At 46.7% G+C, this 22,174-nt stretch overlaps 1 protein-coding gene across 3 annotated transcripts in view; it reads left to right on the plus strand.

The window, feature by feature from the left end:
- PELP1 (proline, glutamate and leucine rich protein 1) overlaps positions 1 to 22,174 on the plus strand; it is a 314,814-nt gene that overhangs the window by 76,592 nt on the left and 216,048 nt on the right. For all 3 annotated transcript variants that reach the window (XM_086945906.1, XM_086945907.1, XM_086945905.1), the window contains exons 8-9: positions 13,082 to 13,211; positions 13,641 to 13,728. In XM_086945906.1, the coding sequence (XP_086802032.1) occupies positions 13,082 to 13,211; positions 13,641 to 13,728 (218 nt within the window). The remainder of the gene's footprint in view (positions 1 to 13,081; positions 13,212 to 13,640; positions 13,729 to 22,174) is intronic.

Genomic DNA, 22,174 nt, shown 5'->3' on the forward strand with positions numbered 1-22,174 from the left:
TATTAGTTTTTGCTTGTTTGTAAAACCCCAAAATACAGACCTCCCATGTGTTGGGTACCTCGGTGTTAGTGCTGTTCATAAGTGTCTCTGTTACCGCGCGCCAGTAGGAAAGCAGTGAGGGGCAAAACCACAGCATGTGTAGAAGGTCAGCGCCTAGTAGATGGCATTGCGGACAATCGGAGGTGTTAATGTTAAAGTATTTGTTGATCTTATCAGGTGAGCGGTACGCTCTATGTAATATATATGTTTGTATAAGTTTAAACCGTGAATTGCGTGGTATATGTGTGGCACCGGCTAAAACCTTCCCATTCCTTGTCAGTCCATGGTCGGCTTCTGTCCTCAGTCCATCGTGCACAGTGTCTCTGGTGAATTCAGTACATGAGTAAGTAAGACCTGTACTAGCCAGTGGATCACGTGTGACCCCTCCCCATCACAGATACTGCAACAGCTGATGGGTCGGTGGTTCATTTGTCAATTCTCCCCATGGAGATGTCAACGCCCTTATGATGGCTGCATGTAGAAGGAACTGGCCTGCCGGTAAGTCGCTGTCTGTCGTTAGGGTTGCGAAAGGCATGAGGGCACAGTCTGCGTATAGGTTTCCCAACGTCTCCATTCCTGCTGCGGTCCAGGGTGCCATCACTACTTCTGTCACAGAGTCTCTGCCTCTGGGTGTCTCGATAAGCGGCAGCGTTGAGGCATATGGGATTGTCTCTTGTGAGCTGAAGCCTCCTTCGGTAGCATCTATGGGCTAATTCTATATGTATCTGCGTCGAGCGGGGGAGTTTCGCTAGTGGGTGAAACAAGCTATAGATTTGAGTCTGCGTCCATGTCGATGACTCGGTCGCCATGTCCGCCAAATTCTTTCCACCTTGTGACCCATTGTAGTTGCGCAGCTAAATAATATAGCTCCAAATGTAGACTGCCAATCCTCTGCTCTCCGGTGGTGCGTACAATTTTTGTACTGGTAGCCTGGGTCGCCCGCATTCCAGATTAAACCTCCGATTAATCCCTCCAACTCCCGAAACAGTCGTCCCGGAACATATACCGGAAGGTTTTCAAAATAATATAGCAGTCTCAGCAGTACTATCCTCTTTGCTTAAATAATACGGCTCGTCACAGTGAGCGTTAGAGTCTTCCAAAATTGTATCTGCGCCCTTATGGAGGAAATGGCACGCACTAGGTTACCCTCCAAGATGTCTGCTGGGGATCTATAGATCTAGATGCCTAGATATCTGAACATGGTAGGATACCAAGCAAGCGTAGTCCCGTTAATAACTATATCAGTTGCGGCCACGTCTTCATGGAAAGAATTAACGCCAGATTTAGCCCAATTAACCTTGAGGCCTGACACTTTCTCGAAGCCAGGAAATAGCGCAGATATGGTCGGGTGCACTGCATGGAGGTCTCGTATGTACAGCAATAGGTCATCTGCATATAGGGACACTGCGTGGAGACCATCATCCAAGGGGATACCCCAGTCCTCTCCGCTCTCATGGAGCATGTCTGCAAGAGGCTCCATGGCAAGGGAGAAGAGCAATGGCGATAGAGGGCATCCCTGCCTGGTTCCGCGTCTAACTCTAATCATGTCAGAGATGAGCCTGTCCGTGCGGGCCCATACTGTGGGATGCTGGTACAATAATTGCACCAGCTGCAGGTACCAGTCACCCATCTCGTATTTGCGCAGGACCGCAGCAAGATAGGGCCACTCCAATGAATCAAAGGCCTTCTCTAGGTCCAACACTAAACATCCAGATCGTGGCCAGTTCTTAGTCACGTACTTTTGGACCCTAAACCGGCGACGTGTATTAAGGGAAGTGTTCCTGGCTGGGACTAATCAATTTTGATCTTTATGTACCAGGGCCGGTACAAACGGGGCCAATCGTTTAGCTAAAGCGGAGGCAAGTAATTTATAGTCCGTATTCAACAAAGACAGTGGGCGATAGGAACCAAGGAGTTCAGGGTTTCTACCCGGCTTTAAGAGGGAGATCAGTGTCGCCTCATTTTGCGAGTGTGTGTGAGGGCTAAGTCATCCAAAGCTGCTATATAGACCCGCAACAGCTCCGGGGTCAATATATCCGAATAGGCTTTGTAAAATTCAACCGGCAGTCCATCTGGACCCGGGGATTTACCATTCGAGAGGGATAAAATACTGTCCCTTATTTCCTCCGGTATGGGCTTTTCGAGTAATGCGCGGAAATCTGACCAATGGCCCTTCAAAGACTAAAGTTCATAGGGTCTTCAACAACCAGCACCCTTCTCTCTGCCTTTTCGCCACTACAGCAAGGCACACAAATTCCTGTCCTGGGGGTGCCAAGATTCCTAGATCTGCTGCTGTCTGCATTCTACTAGTCACATGCACACATTGACACATGAGGAACCTGTAGTGGGGCCCCTGTGCTTGGGCAGAAATGGTCGGGTGGGTGAATAAGCGAACCTGAATTGTGGAGTGGCCTTCACTCCCCCTTCAACTGTGACTACGTTAGTGATGGATGCCTCCACCTTATGGTGGGAAGCTTATGTGAAGGATATGGAGATCAGAGGACTCTGGTTTCCGTCAAAGCAATTTCTTCCCATCAACCTGTTGGAATTGTTGGCGATTTAGCTGGTGCTCAGTGCCTTCCTCCTCTACATCCAAATTGAATCCATCCGGATCTTGACAGACAACATGACTGTGATTTGGTACGCAAATAAGCACTTCACTTTCTTTGCCTGAAAATATTGAGAAAGTGGTCTTGGGTGCATCACCAAGTGATCTGGCCTCAGAGGGTGTTCTATGCGATCCTTCAGTGGTTCTTCACTTGTTCCCTGCTCAAGCGATCATTCTGACTCTAGCGCGAGCAAAGGAGAGGAACAGATCATATATTGGTTGACTTTTCAGTGACCATATACGGGAGATCACAGACACCGTTGTACATACAAATGATCGAGATTGAGGAAATTTTATTCAAGCTGGGGAATTAAATACCCTATGCTAACTCTGACCGTCCTAAAGTTGAGGAGCAGTTGGCTGCCCACCCCAGACTGTTATTGATAGACGACTCTGAAGTGCTCCACCACTGCTTTGTCTTGATGAAGACCGCATCATGAGGAACCACTAACCCTTCAACCTCTGGGGTCGAAACATAGACTACCACATATCCTCACACCATAGGAACAGAAGAAATTGATTCACTGGGACCTATGTGTTATGAGTATAGGGAACTATGGACCAAATTTAGGCTGTAAAGGTCTAACTGTATATAAGTGTAATCGTGTTCATGTCACACCACCTTTACCCAGTCCCCCACCAACCCAATCACCCCCATCTCACCCAAAACCTTCCCTTTTCTATCTTCACTGAGAGCACTTCAAATATTGAATGTGATATAATGTGCATCAAGTAGTTTCATGAATTTACATTAATGCTTTGACTAACCAAAGCCGTTAATGAATGTCCTACTTTGAAAACCAATCTGTTTTCAAGAAGAGATACATGGAATAATATGGATGCTTTGGTTTATAAGAGCAGTGAATAATTTTCCTTTCATGCTGTGTAAATAAACCTTTGGAGATGATGAATTATGAAAAAGTTTGTTTGTGGTGAATCGTTGATGCGAATGTAAAATTACAGGGACTACCTTGACCCTTTCTAAACGTACTACAGGCGATCATTCAGGCTGAAACTTCTCTCCCTGTTGGATGGGAGGGAATGGTTCTGCATCCCAGTCTCCGATGACTCCACCTATATGTATGGAGATTGAGCAGGTAATTCTGGATTCCTTTCAGCTGCCATTGGAGGTGGTGGACGTCATCTTGTCAGAGGTTTCCCCCCTCACCAAATTGAGTTACTCTAGCAGATGGAGGAACTTTGTTGCATGGTTTGCAGACAACAATATTAATCCCTTGCAGCCCAAGTTGTCACGGGCCCTCCAATATGCACTTATATCTTGCCCAGAAGGGTTGTGTGATAGGCACTGTGAAGGGGTATTTTGGCTGCGTTGTACATTTCCTGGTCACCTAAACCAGTCCATCACGGTAGGAAAGTGTCCCTTTTTGTCATGTTCACCTCTGCTTTTTGCCTTTGATATGTTTTTCAACTGTTGTGCACTGGATCCCTTCTAACCAGGCCCCAGTGCTCTTTCCATAAAAACAAGAGGGTCCCTAAGAACTGCAGAATGTATTATGCCACCCTAAGAGACCCCCATACAAATTGCATGCAGGCTTCTTTTGCAGGCTATGTGGTTCAAACCATGTGTGAAAGCACGACATGGCACACTCATGGTGTGCCGCGTCGCTGCATATAATATATGTAAGTCACCTCTACAGCAGGCCCTATAGCCGTGAGGCCGGTTGAGTTATATTAAATGTCAGGACATATCTGCATGAGCAGATATGCCCCTGTGCTGTCTAGTTCAATTACTAGATAGTATAAGGAACCAGGGAAGCCATTTTAAGAATATGTACTGAGCCCTAGTCATTACGGGTTCCCCAGCTACAGGATGGCTTTACTGAACCCTATGGTGTTTGGTATCAAACACCTTGTCTTAATAAATCTGTGCTGTTAGTACCAGATCTATTATGACATGCACCCAGAGGGCACCTTAGAGGTGTCCCCTGAAAAAACTACCAGTGTCTAGTGTGCTGGCTGGTATTGTCTATTCTGCCACCACCGACCAGTTTTTGAGCCCCTGTAAGTGAGAGCCTGCACACTCTGAGCCAGAACCCACGCATGCTCCGGAGGAAGGTGTTCACCCCCTCCAGGAAATTTGCTGTGCAGAAGGCATGCTGCCCCACTAAGCTAGTCACACCCAAATGGTGGGCTACCTGATAAACTCCACGAACGAAAGATAACCACCACCTTGTTTATGGGGGAATTAAGCATTCTGAGGCAGGGATATGTCCACTCCCCAGAGGAAATGGTCATATGGGGGTGGTGGAGGGGGGGGGGGGGGGGGGGAGTGTAGTGACCCCAGGGGTAAGTAGCCCATTAGCTAATACCCTTCACTCCCTTTGATGCCCCTAAAATTAGTGTTTAGATGGCCCCCTGACACTAGAAACTCAGATTCACCTGCCTTAAAAAGGACATAGAAGAGCTGAAGAAGTGAGAACGGTGGACCCGCATCTACTTTGGCACAACACCTTGCCCAGCTCCTGCTTTCCCAACAATCACGGACATGGACTCGTCCAGAAGTGGAACAGCCTCCCCAAACCCTTGGAGGACTGTTGAGCTCTTCCTCGACCCTGCATTTTCTCCTGTGAGTGAAGGTGCCACTTCCTTGCACCAGCAGGCATGGACTGCAGCTGTCCGGTACAGTGTTCTGTCGACCCCAGGGCCCACTGAGGGAGCAGCTCCCCAGCATGAGGTCTTCGTAATCCAAGAGGTCAGCTATGTCTCCCTGCCAAGTTTGGAGATGCTAGGACCTTCATGAGCCTCCCTGCGCCAATAACCGAGGTATCCGAGCCAATTGCAAGCACCACAGCTTGTTTGCGTTTAGTCGGAATTGCATTTGTATAGCGCTTACTACCCATGATGAGGCGTCAAAGCACTTTTTCTGCGAGTAGCATGCTACTCCCGGACCCAGAGATTAGTATAGTAAAACATGCAAGTACATTTTAAGTGGTGGATATGTTAGTCAGTTATTTGGATTCGGAAGGATAGCACAAGGATAGAAGAGGAAACAAGCACTGGAAATGCAATAGGTCTCGCATTAGGAAAGTTTGAGCGATTGGTATTGTAAATGACACTTTTTTTTATTTGTGTTGGATTTAAAAATAGCAAAATTAATAGCTTTGTCAGTTACAATGTCAATAGTTTTAAAGTGGTGGATATGTTAGTAAGATAATTGGATTGAGAAAGGTTGGGGAGGGTTAGAAACGGGGGAAAAAGGTTTGTATTTATATAGCGCTTGTAACCCTGATATTCTGGAACCCATAAAGGATTAGTGGTGAATTAGTATGGTGGAATATGAAATAGAGAAGTGAACATGGTTGTCTTTTATTTTGATTGAAAAGGATAGCGGAGGAATAGAATAGTTAAGGATTTCTTTTTTTAGGTCATAGAAGTAGGAGGAGGCTTTTGGATGAGTAAAAATGTTTTTTGTAGGGCAAGAGTTAGAAAGGTTTGTTTTGGGTTATCAGTATAGTAAAAAGAGGTGTCAGATGATGCAAGGAGGGATAGAGTAGGAGAGAGTTAAGAAAGGGCTATTTTGGGGAAATAGTAGTGGTATGGGGTTTGGGATAAATGAAATAATGGGTGTGGAGGATCTAATGATAGATATATAGGGTGAGAGATGGGGTAGTGAATTGGAAAGAGTAGTAGAAAGAAGTTTGAGATGAGTCAGAAAGTTGGGCTAGAAGATATATTGAGAGAAGTATAGGCTGAGAAATAGGGTAGTGCAGTGGTTCCCGAACTTTTGACTCCTGAGGACCCCCATTGAGTCACCACTGGAAGCCGGGGACCCCAAGCAATTTGTATGAGTTACATTTCAAATATTAAAACAGTAATTCTAAAAAAATGCACATGTGTGCACACAAAATAAATGCTCAAAGTACTAAGGATTTTGGGGCCAGATGTAAGACCATTTCATTTATCGCCTCGCAATTGGCGACACATTGCGAGTGGTAAATTGGGAGTCGCTAAATGAAATGTACAACAATGTGTTTAACACTGTTTGGGATTCCCAATGGGGTCGCAAATTGCTAGGTTCTTTAATATTAATGGCCTCTCGCAATTTGCGAGCCCATTGGGAATGCCAGCCATCCCAGGTATGGTGGCCTGCTGGGCTCTGCAGGCCACCATGTCTGGGACTTCTTTTAAATAAAGCAGTTTAAAAAAAATGCAGCCCGTTTACCATGCATTTAAAAAAAAAAGAAAATGAAACATTTGTTTCATTTTCTAAGGGCAGGCAGAGGTCCCTGGGACCACTGCCTGCCCTTAAAAAATAATTTTGCATGCATTTGCAAAGGGGAAGGGGTCCTCTGGGGACCCCTTCCCATTTGCGAATGCATTACCATCTACTTGAAGTAGGTGGGAATTGCGAGTGTTTTGCGACCGCAAAACATTTGTACATGGTTTTTGAGGCTCACTATTTGGAAGGGAAAGCCCCTTCCAAATAGCAAGTTGCAAAACCTATTTAGCAAATCGCAAACAAAATGCGACTCGCGAAATAGGCAATGTACATGGCCCAATAGGTATTTGCATGTGCAAACGGGTTCACGAACCTGTTCACGCATATAAAAACAGATCTTATATCTGGCCCTAAGTATTTTATATTGAAGAAATAGCCCCTCTGTCACATGTATTTCATTTGTTTTATAGCATCCATCATACCATTGTAGGATGTCAGAGTACTTTACATCACACACATATAAAGACATTGAATCATACATGTAAATCAGTGTGTATATTAAATGTTTACAGAGTGATTGGTCTGGAAAAGCACAAACTCTGGATTCAGAACATAACACAGTGTCTAGCACTGACTAACATTAAAAATGTATTTCCACCTAAATAAATCTTTTTAGCAGCATCAGGATAATGAATAACTGGGAAAAACATAAGTTACTAACTGGTAGCATGCAGTTTGCAAGCAGCTCTTTGATGACAGTGTATAGGTCCCTCTGCTATATTACGATTGTCACTTATGAAGTGCACAGTAAAGAAAGAATCTCTGTGACAAAAGCAGTAACCATGAACCTATGCACATAAAATACTGTTTTAAAAAATGCATGTTACACGTTCTTTGCAGTAGGCACATTAACCCTCTGTGCTACATTAGTTAGGTCAAAGCTGCCACTGAACACAACTTTCCTCATGCTCCAGCAGGTACATTAATCACTGGCATTATCTTGAAACTTTTATTGTTGCTGGGAAGCTGCTAATTATACAAGAAACTTTTCTGCGCTTTTGAAACTGTTGACTACGGACCCCCTGGGAATGTGTCACGGACCCCTGGGGGTCCGCGGACCCCAGTTTGGGAAATACTGGGGTAGTGCATTAGATATACTTTTTCAGGAGAAAAGTAACCGACACAGATCCAAGTACATGGAGGTACATAGGTGCACGATGGAAGTAAGTAAATGTAGAGCAAGATGAATTTGTTTTTACAACGTATTCTACATGTTTATACAAAGCAATACACAAAGATAGGTACATATCTATGGTGAATATAAATGCTATATACTGAGGGACACATACATAGGGTGGGTTTTAATGAATCGGAAAATGGGCAGCATTTCTGGCCCTGGTCTCGACCAGGCTCTCACCCTTGTTCTCTCCACCCTTAGCTCCGACGCCTGGGCTGAGACACCCTAAGCCTTGGCAGTTTATAACCCTAGTAGTCGGGTGACCCTAGCCCTAACAATATCTAATCCCAACACTAGCCCTAAAATCTAGAACCAATAAGAGACCAGGACCCTACAGCCAATTTTAGCCCTAGTCCAAGCACCCAATCAGTTTCTAAAACCCTTATTTCTGTGTCCATAGAGAACCTAGCCCTACCAGTAGTCCCAACCCTAGTCAAAGCAACCAATAGCACAAGAAGCCCTAGTCCCTACTTCCAATAGAAATCCTAACCCTAGCCCCAAACCTACATTGATCGAATCAGACTCAGAACCCTCAAATACCCAACCAATGAGGACATTAGCCCTAATCCAATAGAAACATCAGATACAACCACCAATCAGTGTACACATGTACCAAACAATATCAGACTATATAAGGTCCCAGCTACCTCAGACAAGGTTTGCTGGCCAGGGAGTTGGTAGCTGCTCCTCTATTCACAAATCTCCTATGAGACAGACCGGCTCAATCCACACTTTGGTAAGGCCCTAACAAACTTGTCTTTTAACACTATTTGTATAAAACTTTACTAACTCTCCTGGCCAGAAAACGAAGTGCACAGTCCCAATTAAACACAGTTTAAACAGTTTACAGCAGACTACTGCTGTCTCAGTGGGGAAGGGGGTGGGCTGGTTTAACTGACTTGTTAACATAAAATGGTCGCTGGGGGTGCACTGCTTACACACAGGTTTTAGCAGAGAGCAAAGGAGTGAGAAACTGATAGTCAAGGGGAATGAGAGGGAAAAACTACAGAGTCTGGACTGCAATTCTCACAATTCAACAGGTCAAATGGAAGCAGTCACGGGCAGGAAAAAACACAAGTTCACACGAAAACATGGGATAAATTATGCAATTACTGGCAGGTTAAAACTACAATTTTAAACTGTAACCACAGGCAAAGACAGTTAAAGAAATGAAAAAAGACAAGAATAAGATGATGCAATTACAGGTAGGGAAAATCATTTTTTAAACCTTTTTAGGGAAGAGACGGCACTAGTCTGCCTCCTTACCACTTCCTAGACTCTGCTCACTGCAACCTGGGGCAAGGTAGGCTGCAACTCACAAGATGGAGGAGAATGAATTGGGCTTGCACCCAGCAAAGCCTCAAGAGGCCTGGGCATGTGTGAGAGGAGGGCTCAGATTTGCTTGGAACTGGGGAAAACCAATAGCAGTCCGAGGTCTGCTGGCCTGGGGGTGGGGGTGGGGCTGGGACTGGGACTGGGGAGCTGCTCTTTTCACAAATCTCCTAGGAGACAGACAGTCTCAATCCACAACTTGGTAAGGCCCTAACAAACTTGTCCTCTAACCACACTATTTGTATACAATTTTACATCATCCATGCCAAAACTTACCTGCATGTCGAGGAACTCAAAGAGGTCAGCCCCACTCAGAGTGGCCCTGCTGCTTCTTTTCCCTCGTCTGCAAGTTCTTCAAGAATTGAGAGAGCCTCTAACTCACCGACCCCCGCTGGACAAAACACCTCTGCACCCAAGCTCACATAAACCAACAGTGTCTCTGTGGTCTTGAGACCCTCAAGTTCCAACCAACCCCCCCCCCCCCCCCCCCCCCCCTTTTTGGGTTCTGCCGGACTGGTCCTCCAGTCACCCCTTACAGCCTTTTCTTACAGGTACTTTTCCCCTATTAACTTTAGCAGGGAGCGTTCAATGCTACCACCGCGTAAAGCACCTGGGCACCCCAAGGCAGGTAAACTTGAACTGGTGGTTCTTTCGTGGACCTTGAACCCTACTTATCTCAAGTCCAGAAGAACAGTCCTGTAAGTTGTCTGTAAGTGTACCTATGCAGTGAAAGTTTCTCCCTTTGGATAAAATTACTGTGTTTGAGGCTCATGCCTCAAATCTGACAGCTGTCATTTTCTGTTTTTAGTGTAAAATGTTATCATGGCTAAAGTATGTACCCGACTCCGATGATCTTGGTGTCTAAAATGATATCCATTTTTATTTTTCAAAATTAGCTTAGTTTCTTCGGGTGTCTCATTCATTGACTCAGTGTGTACAACAAATGCTTAACACTACCCTCTGATAAGTCTAAACTGCTTGCTCAAACTACCACAAAAGAGGGAATTTCGGATTATTAATTTGAGCCCTGTAATCCAATAAGGGTCATCTGGAATTTTTACATAGTGTACCTCATTTTGGTACGTTACATAAAAAGCCATCTTCCTGCAGTCACCCTTTCTACTTTCTATCCCTCTTCCCATCCCAGTAAGGAGGAGGAGCGATTGTGCAGGCTTTTAAGCATGCATTTAATTACTACCTGGACTGCACCACAGACTTGCGTCTGGATGACTACTTTTCCTGTGGCATTGTGTTGCCAAGAAAGGCGCAGCGGTGCAGAAAATTATGTTCGAGGCATGTGAGCTGTAGATCACATGCTTTGCATACTCTTGCCATCTAGTGTTTGGTCCGGATGTTTGCAAGTTGTTTTTCTTCGAGGTTAAATGACTCCTCCTTTCGGTGATAGTGTGCATGGCATCGACTCCATTGTTAGATTGTATTTTTCTGCCAGGAGGCTACTACAAGAGCTTGTTATGCAGCTAAATGCAAACGATTTGTGATATATTCTAATAATAACAATATCAGTCCTTTAGATGTGTCCATACAAAATGTAATCTCTTATTTACTACACTTGCAGCAGTCCGGATTAGCGTACACATCCATCTGCTTACATCTCGCTGCAGTAGCTACGTACCTACAAAATAGACAGCATTTGTCTCTGTTTAGAGTACCAGTTATCAAAGCATTTATGGAAGGATTAAAAAGGGTAATCCCACCAAGACTTCCACCTGCCCCAGTGTGGAATCTTAACATAGTCCTTACTCGATTAATGAGTCCACCTTTTGAACCAATGTATAAATATAAACTGCAATTTCTTTCATGGAAATTGGCTTCCCTCATTGCAATTACCTCACGGAGGAAAGTGGATGAGCTACAGGCACTAACCATAGAAGAACCTTTTTTCCAGCTCCACAAAGACAGTCGTTCTTTGTACTAACTCTAAATTTCTGCCTAAAATAGTATCTGCCTTTCACATCATTCAATCGGTTGAGTTACCTGTGTTTTATCCTCCACCAGATTCAGGAGCAGAACAAACTATATCTAAATCCGGTATTGCTAGATGGATTGTCAAATGTATTCAGACATCTTGTGCAAAAGCAAAAAGAACTTTACCAATACCCCGCAGAGCGCATTCAACTCGCAAAATAGGGGCTACTATGGCTTTCCTATGAAACCTTCCCATAGCTGACATCTGTAAAGCTGCTACATGGTCTACACCGCACACATTCACCAAGCACTATTGTGTAGATGTGTTAGCGAGGCAGCAAGCTAATGTAGGCCAGGCAGTACTTAGAACACTCTTTCAGACAACTGCAACAGCTACAGATTAGCCACCGCTTTGGGAGAATATTGCTGTATAGTCTATGCAAAGCATGTGATCTCCAGCTCACATGACTCGAACTGAAAATGTTACTTGCCCAGTAAGCACCTCTTCTTGGCATGTAGAGCTGTAGATTCACATGCACCCACTCGCCTCCCCGGGTACCTGTACCTGTTGAAGTTTCTTACTCCTATACGTACGCATGGATATCATTATTCTAAATCTACTAACTCCATTCTCACCCTCTGCGGGAAAACAATCTAACAGTGGAGTTGATACCCATGCGCACTATCACCAAAAGGAGGAGTCACCTTACCTCGTACCTGGAAAGACTTCTTTGAAGAAAAACAACTTGCAAACATCCGGACCCAAGAGGAGTAACAATTGCTTAAATATGTAAAGCAGCTACATGGACATCTCTGCACACCTTGGTGCCTGGACTTTTTAAATGTGCATAGATGGTCACGTCACCAGATGCTTCCGGCAGAATTTCCTCATTTAACCATCAATCAACCCTCCTAAGCAGGGTATAGCAGGGTATTGGTTTGTAATCTATTCTACATGTGAGGAATTTGCAGGTAGAAGTAACCATCAGAAGAATAGGTTACTTGACTGCAATAAAACATTTTCTGGTGAATGTCTACCTGCAAATTCCTCAGTGACCGGCCTGCCACCACGTTTGAAGTATAGTTATACGAAAAGTTAATATCCCAAGATATGTTCTGGTTCTCCACTACTCTAGCAATGTCATTCTGTCAGCTCGACTGAAAGGTTTGGAAAAATGACTGGAAACTGAAGTTGTTTGTCCAAGAGTGTCCACTATATGGCTTTGTCAACATCACCAGAGTTGACTTTTGATTTTGATTAGAAGCTAGATCTCCCACCTACTGGCAATGTGAGAGCTTTGAATTTTCCATATCCTGTCTGACGCTGGGGATTATTCTACAGGTGAGTAATCTGCAGGTATTGTTTCCACCAGAAAGTTAGTTACTGCAGGTAAGTAACTTATTTGTCTTGAATGCGTGCAACTCGTTTGCTAATGGATCCATCCTTGGCAGGATTCCATTCCTGGATCCACATTTTTTCCATCCATGCAAATTTCCTTCCTTAATAAATAACTTGGTGGGGGACTGACTGTGCTAAGATGGAAAATGAAGATAATCAAATTGTCAAACCCCTTTAATATTTCAGTCCCTATTTGACACTTTGCTAGTGTCCAGTGAACAATAGCCAAAATAGATTTTTTGCTCAATCTAAATAAAATGACATGATGCAGATGTTATCCATGTGTCTGTAGCTTTTGATCGAATTAGTTTTTAGATGGTTGCATTTTTCTCTCTGAGTCAATGTTTACTTTTCTTTCAGATCCAGTCCTTTATGAAGGTCCAGGGCTGGAACTCGAACTTCCAAAAACTGACAGTTTAAATTCAAATGCACTCCTGCATCTGAAAAATAGATTCACAGCCATCAGCAAGTGCATATGCCTCCTGCTCAGGTAACTGCCCCATTCTCACTTACCTGTCCCTCACCAGACAGTACAATCAGTGTTTTCCTTGAGAAAACATGCTTACTTTCTGCTGAGGTAACCACCTCTCTCACCTTAAGAAATGCTTGGACTTCCTTTCCCAGTAACCAGTCGAGAACTTTCGTTGAGCAGCTGTTTTCCACTCTGTGTTTGATTTTTCGGTGCCTACGTTACAAGTTCTGTCCTCCTTCCTTCGATAAATCCCTTTCCGTAGGTAACACTCCACTTCTCCCAGAATAACCTGACAATGTTGCTTTATTAACCTGCCCTGTCTTGTGCAAGTACACTACTTGCGGGTCTTGCTTTATCTGATTTTAGGCCAGGTTTTTCTTTTAACATTCTGGCTATCCCTGTGTCTTCTGATTAGCACTTTCAACATGTTCTTTGTTCTCCTTTCAGCTCAGACTTTTCGGCACCAGTCAGTGTCCCAGTGCAGGACATCCTTGATGTAGTCTGCAGAGTTTTGAACATCAGCAACAGAAACTTGGTGAGTGTAAGAAATTGGGTTATTAGTTGAGGAGTGGAAGCCTAACTCTAATAATAAACACAATCCTTGTCAGGGTGAGCCACAATATTCACTAAATAAACCTGTGGTTAACCCTCTGGTAGTTTGGTACAAAATCAGTCCGGCTTAACTTAAAGGCAATGTGTAAAGTATTTATGCAGTACAGAAACCGTAATAAAGTGACAACACAACAAAGGAAAAATCCCAAAACAATTCAATAAAATAGAGTACATTTTAATAAACGAAACTATACCAGAATGACACACATCTGATCTATAGAATGGGAGATCATTTTTTAAAGGTTTTAGGTACATTTATGGCCTAGAAGCTCAAAGTGCCACTTGTGGATATCTGGTCATCCTAGGCGGAGGTGGGGGGCGGGTTAGCGTTAGATGTAGCATGGGTTCGATACATGAACTAAGTTAGTCCCGCTGAAGTGTTACCTTTCAAGTCTGGTGCGAGGGGAGCTGTTCGCTTTGTCAGGTGCCGCAAGGAGGAGGCTGTCTGCGCGAGGAGCAGGTTGATCGTTGCTGCAAGTTGTTGCTGTAGTGCGAAGAGCTGGTTGTCATTGGAGCCTCGTGTTGGTTGATCGTCACAGGTTGTCTCTGTCTGCTTCAAGTGCAGGTTTTGCGTTGGTAGTCATCGCGGATGGTTGATCCTCGACAAGAAGAGGCCACTTTGTGGCTGCAAGGAGCTAACCTCTAACTTCATTGTTTCTTCAGGAGGAGTTCTATCTGACGCCAGCCAAGTGTCTAGGACCTGGAGGGCACCTCTTGGTGATAAAAACTCACTCCATCAAAGGCCTGCAGCAGGGGTCAAGCAGGTCCATGTACTGCTGGTCAGTTGAGTCGTTGAAGGGAAGCTGGTTTTGCCTCTAGTTCTCACAGGAGGTCAGCCTACTTGACCCTTGGAGTCAATCTGGGTAGCCTGGGTTCAAGGCAGGCTGGTATATTTCTTCTATCCACAGGGCATCCCCCTTTCTTCAGACACCAGGGCAGTTCTTATTCTGAATTTTCTGAAGGTCCAGGAGTGTTCTGCGAGGCTTGCTGTATTAGGGTATGCACTGGAAGCACCTCCCACTCTCCGCCCATATTTGTCATTGGCTTGCCATTGTCCTTCATAAATGCTTGCATCTGAAAGAAAAACATTAGTTATAGATTCCTTACCTTAGAATCACCCCCAGGCGTCCGACTGGAAAGTTTTTAGTCCGCAGTACCTCTGCGCGTTGGAAGGTGGCGTCGGGATGACGTCACGGCCACTACTTAGATGCTGCCCTCGCACGCTGACGTTGGTTCTTTCTTTCTTTCACTCCAGCCAGCGCAGATCCGAGAAGAGCTGACTTTTTCTCTACTTTTATGGACTTATTTTTTGAGTCCCTCGACTCCTGATGCCCGGCTTCAAGGCATGTGGTTCCTATAACCGACTGATGTCGGTGACGGATCCCACCGCGTGTGCCTCTTTTGTCTGGAGCGCGACCACGACCCCAAGTTGTGCTCTATGGTGCCGAAGGCTTTGCGGGAGCGGTCCTGAAAGCTGCTTGAGCGCCGGTATTCGGCTCCGTGCCGTTCGAGGTACCGGTTATGAGGGAAGTTGAGGGACCGGTCGCGGAGCCGCCACCATTCATCAAAGTCTTCGCACTCTGGGTCGGGTAAGTCTAAGCATAAGAAGAAGTCGAAGAAGCAGCATCGCTCTTCGACTGCTCCTCGTGAGCCGACCTGACGAGGGATGCAGGTGGTGCCCCTCCTGTGGCTCCGCTTGCCCAGCCCAAAGAGTCGACTCCGCGTTTCTCACTCTTTCAGGGACCCGGAGTGACTCCCGCCCAGCTTCGTACGTTCTACGAGGCGATGCATACCAACTTTGGGAAGCACGGTTTCGCCGGTGCGCCTTCTGGCCCAGCGGAACCGTGTTGGGGTACCTAGGCCTTTTCTGCCGACTGCTCTGGCCCCGACGCCGCAGGCCCCCCTTGGATCCAGGCCTGGATCCGGATCGGCGCCTGTTGAACTGATTACACCTCCACCGGCGCCCTTCCTCTGGCACCATTACCGCATTAGTAGCCGGTCGACGGAGCTACTCCCTCCCATTCGAGGCTACCCCTCCAGCCATGCCACCGCAGTACCACCGCATGTCGGAGGATCACCTGGCCCTTCTCCAGCAGTAAGTTACGGCTCTCTTGGCCAAGGGAGCCATTGAGCGCGCTCCTGTCCCAGAAGTAGGTTGTGGTGGTTGTTCCCCCTACTTTCTGGTCCCCAAGAAGGACAAGGGCCTGCGTCCTATCTTGGATCTCAGGAACGTCAACCGCTTCCTCCAGAAGGAGAAGTTCAAGATGTTGACTCTTACTCAGGTCTTGTCTGCCCTCGACTTGCAAGACTTGATGGTTGAATTGGACTTGCAGGACGCTAATTTTCACATCCCCGTCCAGCCGGCCAACTGGCATTACCTGTGGTTCACGGTAGACCACAAGCATTTTCAGTTTACCGTGCTCCCCTTTGGCCTTACCAGCGCCCCTCGGGGGTTCACGAAAGTGATGGCAGTGGTCGTAGCTCATCTGCTCAGATCAGGGATTTCAGTCTTCGCCTATCTCGACAACTGGTTGTTGAAGACTGGCTCACCCCAAGTAGTAGTGTCCCACCTCCAGACTATGGTAGACCTCCTGCATTCACTGGGGTTGTCAATCAATGTGTCGAAGTCACACCGTGCTCCCTCTCAGAAGCTCCTCTTCATCGGAGCGGTTCTGGACACAACGTAGTTTCTATCCTCCCGAACACCGAGTCTGGGATATTCGGGCTATGATTCCGATCTTTCAGCCTCTATCCCGGGTTTCGGTCAGAATGACCCTGAGGCTGCTAGGCCTCATGGCCGCCTGCATCCTGCTGATAGATCATGCCAGATGTGGGCTCTGCAGTGGGACATGAAGTTCCTGTAGGCGCTGCATCAGGGGAATCTGTCCGACTGCGTTCAGATCTCTGAGGGCACTGCTCGACAACTGCAATGGTGGCTCACGAACCAGGATTGGGTCAAAGGCAGATCCCTCTCCCTCTCCCTTCCCCAACCATACCACACAGTGGTAACGTACGCATCCCTTCTGGGACGGGTTGGCCACATGGTTGAGGCTTCTGTGGCGGAGTCCGAGCTCCATATCAACCTTCTGGAGCTCCGGGCGATCTGTCTTGCACTCAAGGCCTTACTTCCCTCTGTCTGGGTAAGAGTAGTGCGGGTGTTCACAGACCACACCACCGCCATGTGGTACTGCAACAAACAGGGCGGGGTGGGGTCGTGGACCCTATGTCAAGATGCCCTCCGCCTCTGGACATGGCTGGAACATCCAGGCATATCCCTGGTGGTTCAACACCTGGCAGGTTCACTGAACGGTTGGGCTGACAATCTCAGCTGCAGCTGCATGATGGATCACGAATGGCGTCTTCACTTGGAGGTGGTGCAAGGTCTCTTTCTACAGTGGGGGGAGGGGAGGACTTGGTTAGATCTATTTGCCACTGAAGAGAACGCGCAATGTCAGTAATTCTGCGCGTGTGAATTTCCAAGGTGGCACTCACTAGGCCCCACTTTTCATCGTGAGTGGAGTTGCGGTCTGTTGTACGCCTTTCCACCTATACCACTTGCTGAAGATCAGGCGTAACCAGACCCATGTCATTCATGTGGCTCCGGTTTGGGCACTAAGAGTCTGGTATCTTGCGCTGCTCAACATTCCTCTTCGGGAGGATCTTCTGTCACAGCAACAGGTGACGGTCCTCCACTCAAACCTGTCCAGCCTCCACCTCCTTGCTTGGAGATTGAGCGGCGGCAGTTGATGTCTTTCGACCTGCCTCCTGAAGTCTGCAATGTCATTCTGGCACCCAGGTGTCCCTCCACTACGACTGTATACGCCTGCCGTTGGAACAAATTTGTGTCATGGTGCACAGCAAAGACTGTGGATCCCCTCTCTGCCCCTCTTTCTGAGGTTCTCGTGTTTGGCCCAGCAGGGCTCAGCTCTGGGCACTATCAAGGGCTGTCTCTCTGCCATCTCTGCCTTCCTCAGGCTTCCAGATCAGCCTTCCCTTTTCAAGTCCCCAGTTGTAAATCTTTTCTTAAAAGGCATAACTCATCTCTTTCCTCCTATTCCCTTCGAAATGCCTTAGTGGTACTTGAACCTGGTTTTAATGTATTTAATGTGCGCTCCCTTTGAGCCGCTTCACAACTGTCCTTGGAGGCTTTTAGCTTTTAAAACTGCATTCCTGGTGGCCATCACCTCTGCTAGACTAGTGAGTGAGCTCCAGGTGCTTTCTTCTAAGCCACCTTTTCTGTCTGGGCATCCAGGCAAAGTTGTTGTCGGGACTCCGCCATCCTTCTTACCCAAGGTTGTCACTGCCTTTCACATCGGGCAGACCATCACTTTGTCCATCTTCTTTCTGCTTCCGCATCCTTCGAAAGAAGAGAGGCTCCACCATCTGGTCCCAAAACGGGTGCTTTCCTTTTATCTGGATCGCACCAAACCGTTCCGGTGGATGACCAGCTCCTTCTTGGGTACGTGGGCGCTAAGAAAGGTCGGGCGTACACAAGCGGACTATATTCCGATGGGTCGTCTTTTGTATCAAAACATACTATTCTCTTGCAAAGAAGGAGCCTCCAGTGGGGCTGCGCGCCCATTCCACCAGGGCGACGGCAGCCACTACTGCTCTGGGACGAGGCGTTCCTCTGAATGACATCTGTCAGGCGACTACGTGGGCATCGCTGCACATGTTCACCAAGCGCTACTTTCCGGACAGTCCAGTCCGGAGAGACTGCTTCTTTGACCGTTCTGTTCTGTTCTCCAGGACTTTCTGGTGTGAGCTTGGTTCGCAGACCCACCTCCGGGGTTGGTATTGCTGGGGTACCTATTCTAAGGTAAGGAATCTATAACTAGCATTTTTCTTTCAGATGAACAAGTTACTTCCCTTCAGGAACAATATATCTGTAAGAAACATTAGTTAGTTCTAGATTCCTTACCGCTCCACCCATCCTCTCCGGTTCTGCGAACTGATTCCTAGTGTTAAGGTTATCATTTCAGGGCCCTAGTTTTGTGCACCAGTGGTCAGTGTCTTGCAAGGCTCTGCGCTTCTGACTCTGAAAGTCGTGTACAGAACGGACGTTCGTGCGCAAGGGCGGAGTCTAAGTAGCTGTTGCAATGTCATCCCGGCGACACGGTGCCAACGACTAACGCGGAGACGACCGATGCCACCTTCCGACGCGCAGAGGTACTGCTGACTAAAAACTTTCCGGATCAAGTCTGACGCCTGGGGGTAATTCTAAGGTAAGGAATCTATAACTAACTAATGTTTCTTACATATATATCATTACCGAAGGTAAGTAACTTGTTCCTCTGATTCGTAAGTAGGCTTACTAGTCCCTCCTTGGTATCGCCTTGTCTGCATTTGTTACCACCCATAACGACTGGCCCTTTTACTTCTTTGTTACACAAGATGCTTTATTTAGTCTGTGGGCACTATTTCCTTTAATGAATAAGGTGGGACAATGGTGGAGCTTTAATTTGCAGTGTGCCCACACAGCACTCGGGGGACAATGGCAGGCGCTACTTGTATACGGAGTGCGCAATGTGCGCTTTCACTTTAATAGTGGCTGCTTCCCCCGCTCCGGCACTCGTGGGACAATAGCGGGCGTTTTTTCTATACGGAGCGCGCAATGCTTTCATTTTAAAAATAGCTGATGCCCCACACATTCGCGGGATACCAGCTTTGGATCTCTGGCAAGGGCGCTCTGCTTAGTAGCACCTCTTGCCATACTTTCACCAACCGGCTCTAACTTGAGACGTGCAGAGTGTACGTCCACTGTGTAGTGTTTGAAGAATTACTTCAAGCTTGTTTTATTTGTCGTGGTTGTTCATTTCCAAGTATTTGTATAGCGCTCAGCTGCTGCAGTGTGGCTTCACAAGACTGTAGGCTTCCTGGGGGTTGATGTATGTTATGTTCGAGGCATATGGGCTGCAGATCACACACTCATGCATAGTTCACCATCTGGTGGTGGGCCCGGATGATTACACTTTGTTGTTGTCTTGGAAGAGTCTTTGTTTGGTAGACGACTCCTCCCTTGGAGCATAGTGCGCATAGGCATCGACTCCATCTTCAGATTGTTTTTTTCCGCCATCGGGCTTGGATGTGCTTATCGTTCGGTCCCGTTACCGATTTCCTTTCGACTTCCGGTCCTCCATCATACCGTCGGTATCGATTTTGATCGCGATTTCCTTGTTACTCGCGTCAAATCTTTGCGCTTCTCGATTCCTGCGCTCGTCGTGGCCGTTGGGTTCAACTGCTCGACTGGGCCTTTGGCTCATCGAAAGAACACCCTTCAAGAAGTGCCCTCAGTGTGGACACAAATTACCCTACACTGACCTGCATGAAGTGTGCAATCTGTGCTTGTCCCCAGAGCACGATAGCCGAGATTGCCAGGCCTGCGCTTTGTTCCGGTCCAAGAAGACTATCGGAGACCGTCGAGCTCGAAGAGTCATGGCGCAGTCCTCCGCATTGACACCAGATCTCGTCATAGATGAGGCTCCAATCGATCTAGAGTCCGAAGAACAACAGGAGGACGACGTTTTCTAGTAAGCAGAGGATTTAGCTTCCATAGCCGAAGGACAATCATATGATGATGATCTTCTACCAGCTGGTCAACAGGTCGTGAGTAAAAGCGTCGACCCTGTTCACACCCCCATACTGGGCCACCCCGGGTCCGGGTGCACACCGACCAAAAACTTCTGACGCCCCGCCTTTCGGCTCGGCAACGAAGAATACCAAAAAGCCTCTAGGCGACTCCAGCTCGAGTCAGCCTCTTGGTCCTGACAAACAAAAAGTGCTTAAACCGAAACTAACTCTGGCACTGAAGCAACCCTCGGTACTGAAATCAGTCGAGCCGAAAACAAGCTCAGTACCGAGAAATATCGAACTGAAGCCAAACCGGGTACTGGAAAAAAGTCGACCCAAAGTCCACTTCGGCACCAAAACACACTTCGGCACCTAAAGTTGTCGACCCGAAACGTGCTTCGGAACCAAAACTTCAGGATCTGAAAACATCTGATCCGAACAAAAGACACAACACCAAGAAGGATTCTGACTGCGAGTCTTCGGAACCAAAATCTACTCCAAATACTGTAATAGACACTGCTAAACCTTCTAAGCAACAAGACAAGTCTGTGCCGAGGAAAGATACGTCCACAGAAGAGCTTTTCAGGCCAGATCCAAAACAAAAGACTCTTCTTATTAATCCGAAAACTGGATATGTCCTTGCAGTACCTGAGAAAAAGAAGCTGGACCCTCCTAAAACACCTCCAGTTCCTCTTAAACATGCTCAAACCTCCCCTGTAAGAATACCTTCACCATTGCTAGAACTACCAGATTTAGATATTTCCCCTCCACACTCACCATCCACCACACACAGCCCTGCACCAGCAGATGATGGAGAGGAGAATGATTATTCAAGAGGGATAGAAGATGAGCAACACATAGATGACCCAGATGATATTCCTGGTCCACCAGATGATCCCTGGGAAGATTATAACGCACCAGATGACCCAGATCTGCCACAAGATGACTCATACGCTTCTAGGCCATCTCCTCCAGATGACACTATAGGGTTTACGCAACTCATTCATAGGGCAGCCACTTTTCATGGGGTAGAGCTGCACACTGATCCAGTAGAAGACTTCCTTATGCACACACTTTTGCCATCACATAAAACCACAACCATATTACCAATGCTTAAAGGAGTGGTATAACGCACACCAGAGGTATTCAAAGACCCCGTTGGAGCCAGGGTAATTAATCCCAGAGTGGAGAAAAAGTATAAAGCAGCTCCAACTGACCCATCATACACCAAAGGCCAGTTGCCATTAGACTCATTAGTAGTCTCAAATGCCAGGAAAAGAGCGAATTCACAGACAACAGGGGATGCTCCACCCCCTGATAAGGAATCCAAACTTTTAGATGCCTCAGGCAAACACACCATCTCGCAAGCAGCCACTGTTTGGAGAATTGCTAATACTCAAGCCCTTTTTTATCAAGGTATGATAGAGCTCACTAAGATGAGCTTGAAACCCTTATGCAACATTTGCCAGACACACATAAGACCAGGGCTTCTGATTTAATACAAGAGGGTAAAGTCATTACTAATACCTCAATACTTTGTGCTTTAGATACTGCTGACACTGCCTCCAGAGCAGTAAGTACAGGCGCGCTGTTACGAAGACATTCCTGGTTGCAAATCTCTGCTTTCAAACCAGAAGTACAAACCAGCATTCTTAATCAACCTTTTGACCAGCAACATCTTTTTGGTCCCACAGTGGAGAATGCACTGGAGAAAATGAAAAAGGACATGGACGCAGCAAAATCCATGGGAGCTTTACAAACTCAAGCTCACAGAGCGTCCTTTAGTCGCTCCTCTTATA

Source organism: Lissotriton vulgaris, chromosome 12 (assembly GCF_964263255.1).
Source record: "Lissotriton vulgaris chromosome 12, aLisVul1.2, whole genome shotgun sequence".
Taxonomy (NCBI): Eukaryota; Metazoa; Chordata; class Amphibia; order Caudata; family Salamandridae; genus Lissotriton; species Lissotriton vulgaris.